Below are 6,869 nucleotides of genomic sequence, written 5' to 3' on the forward strand. Positions count from 1 at the left end.
CTGCTGTAACTCATTTTCCTACCTCAAATCATGGTTAGTGTAACTATTAATGTCAAGCCTGCTATTTTACTATGTATTTTAATACATGAGTTTTTCCCAAAGGTGTCCTGATGAGTGCTGTTTTCTTTTAGGATGTCAAAATGTTACAGCTTGTAATTATCCATTACGTACCTCCACATCAGCTCTGTCTCTGCTGCATTCAGCTAAGCCTTTATCTACTCAATTAGTAAGTAAAAGTTTTATTCTGGTTAATAAGCATTTTAAATTAGCACTGCCTATTTACTTACATATTTATTTAAGTGTGTGGATTTTCTTGGGTTTATGTAATAATTTTAATTAAAGAAAAAAACCAGCATATTTCAACTTACAGAGATGAACAGAATAAATACTGAAAGAAAATACTGCTATTCAAGCTACATTTTATAGAGACACCAAAAAATGAAACCAGAAGTATTTCAAGTGACTGCTTTATTTTGTATGGTGAATTCTGTAATGGACAGCAAACATGGAAGGTGCAGGAAATTATTCATTACTGTTACTAATTACGATCTCAGTAATGCACATTAGGATCATTAACCAGCTCCTGATAAAATATATCATATATAGCTTTACCCTGCCAATGATTGAGTTGATGATGTCTTCAGATGCTGTGTATTAGAGCCACATTTTAAAATACTTATGTATTTCAGGGTATAGAGTGTACCAACTGCCACCTTGGTAAATGTCCTAAAGGGCTTGCACCTTGAAACTGTAAGACTATAGACTTACCTTCCATCTGCAGGCAGTCCATGTGTAGTTAGTGCTGTACTTGACTTTAAGGAATTCATCTGCTTTAAATATTGACAGGTAACAGTGTTGTCTTTTTTTTTTTTCTTCCCTGTTCTGGTCTAAAACAAGGAATGTGTGTTCCTTGAACAACAAAACAAACCCCAAAAACCAAACCAAGCAAAACCAAAAAACACCCCAGCAAAACAGACAAAGCACTTCTAAAGTTTTTTCTTTACAGAAAAACTCTAAAAGATCTGTGCTCTGTTACCAATAACATTTAGTATAAAGGTAATTAAAGCAATTTTACATTTTAATTACTCCTTAATATACTGGAAAATTATGCAATCAGTGAGTTGTAGTTGCTTTTGCAGTTTGCAAAGAATAATCAAGACTATTGAGTCAGACAAGATCTGTTTTGATTTTTTTTTTTAACGATTTAAAAAAAATAAATTGTGTTAATTTTTTGTTCAATGTGAATATTGTTTATGCAGGATGTTCCTGTGGACAGTGGCAATGAATGTGTGCCAGAGATGGGAGGACCTGTGGCTTGCCCAGTAGTTTGTGCTGCTCCTGCTGCTGCTGCACAGATACAGTCTGCCACTGCTCTTCCTAGTGTGATCCCTTGTATAGCATCAGGTGCATCAAATAACTCTGCAGTGCCTGCATTCATCCCATCATCTTCTGGCAGAGGCATGACCCCAAACCATGAGCAACAGGATTTGATAAGATGCCTACAAGCTCACCTGGCCCTCTTACAGTCACATGAAATGGTGAACACCAGGACTGAACAGAAGCACTATCATCGTTGTGCAGCAAAACATAATACTTCAAGTAACAAAAAGAAGAACACTTTTGAAGAAGACAGTGAGGACATGGTCAGTGAGGAAGATGACTCGAGTGTACTTGACATTGCCCCAGAGAGAGATACAATTTGTAAGACAGGTTTTGTGAAGAATGTTGTAAAATCTAGGAAGGAGAGTCCAGAAGAAACAGCCCATAAGGTTAAGACTTTAAAATATCTCCTGGGAGAGCTCAGAGCACTGGTAACAGATCAAGGTGAGGACATTTTCCATGTGCAGTAGAGTGGTTACATACAGATCACACAAGAGTTGCGTTCAGTGAGTGAGCACTTCAGTTTCTGGAAGTAGTATGCTTCAGGTGATGCATGACATCTTAGAGTGGTGTTCAAAACTTTAACAGCTTCATGTTCCACTTTGGATAAATGTTACTTTTTTTTTTTGAGTGTTTTAATGTCATTGTAACAGAAAAAGATCATTCTCATTTCACATCCAGTGTTTTCCCCTGAGGAAGGTAACAGTGTGGAGAGATTGCAACAGCAATCCCATCAAGGTTGGTTGGAAAGGTGGTGTGTTGTGATTCATCAAGAACCTAGAGCATAGTTTTCATTGTCAAGCTTAAAAATTTTAAAATATAAAGTTAAAATAAAGAGAGGGTTGTTTGTTTTTTTTTAAAAGAAGTACATATTGTTGTATCACTTTGTAGATTGCTTAATTGCATATAAAATATTATTGACATATTGCTGGTTTATATGCTTATGAGGTCTTTTTTTTTTCCCCTCTCACCTCTTGCAGATGATTCAGAAATGTTGAGGTTGGTGAGTGAAATAGAGGACTCCATATCACTGCTCCCAGCAGTAGTGGGAAGTATGAATGTACAAGCTGAAATAGCACTGGCTTTGCAGCCTCTCCGAAGGGAAAATGCCCAGCTGCGTGGGTTAGTAACTCATCAGTGATTCTGTTTTTACTGCAAATGTGCCTAAAGCATCTTTTAACTGGTCTGTTCTAAATTGCATATTTTAGCATTTGCTATGGTGTAAGTGTTAGGGCCCGTTCATTCTTGTCCATGCGGTATGTATGTATTAGAAAGTGTGTTGGTAAGGTTATGCGGTTTAAAAATAAATCGATAACACGTAGCAAGACTTCAGTTGGTACTGATGTTGTAGTAGCATCAGTTACATCATGATTGGGCTTTTGTCTAGGTGGGATCAGTGCATCATTCTCTCTGAAAACTATAGTATCAAGAGAGTTAGCTTGCTCATATTCTTTTTGTAGTGTATTCTCAAATGCAAAAGTGGCTTTTAGGGCTCTCAAACACGTAACTAGGTAGCACTTTACTTCGGAGCAAGATACATTTACTAGAGCTTGCAAAGAGTCTTTTGTGTTGAAGAAATATAGGAATGTTAGAAAAGTTCATTATTAAAACTTCCTGAAGCATTCGGAAACATTTAATTATCAGTAGAAACTTCTTGCTAAACTAATTTAAAATGCAGTGGGTTTGAGCTTTCTGAATTTGTACTTTCACAATTCATGTTTAGGAGACTAAGAATATTAAACCAGCAGCTTGGGGAGCAAGAAAGAAATGAGAAGACATCTGGACAGAGCTGCAACTATGAATGTAAAGTATTAACAGAGAATGATGCTTTTTAGGGGCATTTTTGAAACAGCTTTGTTTAAATAGATACATATAAACCCATAGATATATAAACTAAAAATAAACAGTACATATTGTGGCCTTTGGTGACAACTGAACTAAGTATTGTGGGTCTAAATTGTGCACTTGCATTTGCATGGATTGTTGTGCCTGTTTAGACTCCACATGGTGAGACTGCTCTTCAGCTGCTGAGCAGGTTATTTTTTCTCATGTGTTTCTTAAAATGAGGATTATATATTAAATCATTAAGAAAAAAGCATGCGTTTAATCTTGCTTCCTCAAAAAAACCCTTCTATCTCTAAGCAAAATTAATATTGCCAAGATTATTAATAAAGTTTAACTTAGAAATTCAAACCATGCCACACCAGACACATTTTTGTATGTTTTACTTTTCATAGTAGTTTCTTTGCAATCCTTGAATATGATGCTTCAGAGTCAACTGCAAGAATCACAGAAAGGCCTTGAGTCACTACAAGCTAAAAATGAAGAACTACTTAAAGTAATCAAAAGCCAGAAAGAAGAAAATAAACATCTTGCAAAAGATATTCAAGATAAAGAAGAAGAATTGCTTGGAAACAAACAGCATTATGACATTTGTTCCACCAAGCTCAAGATTGGTACGTGTTTTGAATTTGTTTGTTCTACATTTAGTGTTTCAAAACTTAGGATAAATACTTAGGTAAATTCTTCTTGGCATTTTAGAAGTGGAAGAGGCATTATCAAATGTGAAGAGCCTTCAGTTTAAGTTGGAAGCTTCAGAGAAAGAAAATAAGATTTTGGGCATAACGTTACGTCAGCGGGATGCAGAAGTTAACAGGCTGCGTGAATTAACCAGGTACCATTGACTAAACTAGTTTTTGCCTTTTGACATCATGCTTCTCTTTCTCACCCCCCATATTTTTGGTTATTGTAATCTTAGTACCTTGGTGGTAGGAGGTCATGTAGGCTAAAAACTTTATTTGTAGTTATTTTTGCTGTGGTGGTGCTGCAATTTTGTTATAGTGGAGTTGTCCTGCTCCTGTTGTAATCCTGTTGCAAAATGTGATCTGCTGTAATATGTGCACAGTTTAGCTGTCAATAGCAGACAAGGAGCTCCATGGGAAGTGCATGGACCTAAAAATGTACTGAAGATGTAGAATTTGGAAACTAACTCGTAATCTGAGTTAAGGAGGGATTATTTTTTCTCTCTTTCTTTCTTTACACTGGTTCAGAAATGGGTCTATTTTAGAAGAACTTACAGGAACATCTGTCTTCAAGGATCCACAGCAAGCTCTTCCTGTGGAAATGAGCAGTCCTTTCTTTAATTGTACACACATTTGAAGTAGATTATTTACAGATACTAGTTATGGGTAGAGGTGGGAGTTCTTGGACTCTTGAATGAAGGTGGTATTACTAAAACTGTTTTAGACCTATTACTGCCAATTTATTTCATCATTGTCTTTTATGATTAATATTGTGGCAAGCTGGCAGACTTAAATAGCTCTTTGCACATGCAAAGTGCTATGTACATAAAATTTGTTTGGACATAATATGCACAGGAAGTTAAACTATTGTCTGTCTTTTTTTAGCTGATATTGATTGGAATAGCAGAGTATTTGTAAACAGTGCTTCAGATTGTTTAGTAGAAGTTCAGACATGTTTTACACTTCGACTATTATACTCACCACCAGATGGTAGTATCATGTCTTATTACATGTATGTATATGCTATATATGTAAACATTTAAACATTAATTTCTTTTGACACATAGGAAGCAGAAAACGAGAGTAATTATTTCTTTTACTAAACTTATTTTTATTTATATGCAGTGGGTAAAAGAATTCAGAAAAAAATTATCTTGGATAACTTTCTGTATGCTTCCAAACAGTTTCTTGACATAGTTTTCTTTTGTAGTGATCAAAACAGTTAAATTGGGAATGATCTTGAACTGCAATGGATTTTGCTATTTTAGTTGTTTTATAGGCACACTTCTCAGAGCTGAAGAAAGAAACTCAGGAAACTTGGAATTGATTCACTTTTGGTTTGCATTTTATGTCAAGATGTAGATGGAGAATTGTAACTTTGCTGCAGTCTGATAAACCTAATGCATTGCTTTTATATAAAAGTTTTTTCTAACATTGGTGCTAAAAAGTAGTTAATCTGATTTATTGATCTTACCTTAACAGAACCTTGCAGGGCAGTATGGCCAAGCTCCTGTCTGACCTCACAACAGACAAGAGTAGACACAAACCTGAAAAAAGTCTTTCCAAGTCTCTTTTGGAAGACCATGAAAAGCAGATGCAACCTGATCAGTTTCCTGGGAGTACTTCAGTAATAACTTACCTTAAAAAATTAGAAATGGATCATCTTTTGACGGATACAGAACTTCAGTTCTCAATTACAAGTGGAGAATTAGAAGTGCAAAATCTAGCCCATGAAAAGTTTGCTGCTGAAGGAGGCAAAATAAACAGTGCATTCTCCAAAGGGGTAACATCAACTCCCAGAGCACTACCAGTGTCTCTGAAGCAAGATGAAGAAACACTTAGTGATTCTGGGACTTTACTAGATGACCAAAACAAGTTGGATCAGACTGTTTATATTCCATTGACTAGCAGTGCCTCTGAGAAACAGTTGCCAGTCTCTGAAAGAACTGGTGTGCTACCCCAAAGTAAAGGGAATTCTAAGATGTTGGACTACCACTGTGAGCTCTCAAACTCTGTGCAGCAGAACAGATGTGAGATTGCAAAGGATCCAACTATTCTGGATAAATCTAGTGCAGGGTGTAGCGTGAAAAAGACCATGGAAAGCACACTTGAAGTTACAGGGGATAAAGTGAAGCCAGAAGGAGACAAAGTCCAAATGAGGCCAAATGACACTCCAAGTGGAACTGTGAAAGACTTCACAGACAAAGCAGACCAACCCCAGCCTGGTACTTACCATCGCATACCAATGCTATTTCCAGAAGAGATTTCTCAGAAGAAAGGCAGTGGAATAACTGATTTTAGTTCCATTTCATTTGATGATATATCAGGGAAGTCTGAGTGGAGTGTATCCTCTTTCTCAACATTTACTTCTCGAGATGAAGAGGACTTCAAGAGTGGCTTAGCAGCCTTGGATGCCAACATAGCTAGGTTACAAAGAACTCTACAAAATACCACTACGAAACGATGACTATGAAGAAACAAATTGGATTATTTAGGTTTTTCTGAAGTATATTAATAAAGTATGGTACTGATATTCAAAAATACATATTTGTATTTTTGGTATGAAACGACTTGCTACTAGCTGTTTAAATTATGGATGGGATTTGTTCCTCTTTAAGCTATGGTGCTGCTTTCCTTGGTGTGTGCAATTTGAAATAACTGGTATAAATGCCTTTTTAAAATCATGACTTAGGTTTATACTCTTTAACTGCAAGATTAATTCTTACAACAGCACTTGGTAACTGCTTAAGAAACCAGTGTGCTGTTAATAATACAGTTTTTCTATTAAATTATAAAATGCACTTACATGGGGTTTTTTGTGTGTTTTTTCAAAGTAATAGTAACATCATGGAGAGAGATGCATTTGAAATCAGTTACAGATGTGATAAAGAGAAATTTTTATTTCACTTTAATTCGACATATAAAATTGGATGCGTAGTTATTTTCCTTGATTGAGATATATTTTAA

At 35.8% G+C, this 6,869-nt stretch overlaps 1 protein-coding gene across 1 annotated transcript in view; it reads left to right on the plus strand.

Annotated features, from left to right (window-relative positions):
- Window positions 1-6,369, plus strand: part of CCDC14 (coiled-coil domain containing 14) — an 11,456-nt gene extending 5,087 nt beyond the window's left edge. Inside the window, exons 5-10 of the mRNA XM_009996219.1 lie at window positions 1,260-1,824; window positions 2,361-2,502; window positions 3,104-3,183; window positions 3,618-3,836; window positions 3,922-4,054; window positions 5,385-6,369. Coding sequence (XP_009994521.1) covers window positions 1,260-1,824; window positions 2,361-2,502; window positions 3,104-3,183; window positions 3,618-3,836; window positions 3,922-4,054; window positions 5,385-6,369 — 2,124 coding nt within the window. The remainder of the gene's footprint in view (window positions 1-1,259; window positions 1,825-2,360; window positions 2,503-3,103; window positions 3,184-3,617; window positions 3,837-3,921; window positions 4,055-5,384) is intronic.
- Window positions 6,370-6,869: the final 500 nt, after the last annotated feature.

This window comes from Chaetura pelagica, unplaced genomic scaffold (genome assembly GCF_000747805.2).
Source record: "Chaetura pelagica isolate M959 unplaced genomic scaffold, ChaPel_1.0 scaffold3, whole genome shotgun sequence".
Lineage (NCBI taxonomy): Eukaryota > Metazoa > Chordata > Aves > Apodiformes > Apodidae > Chaetura > Chaetura pelagica.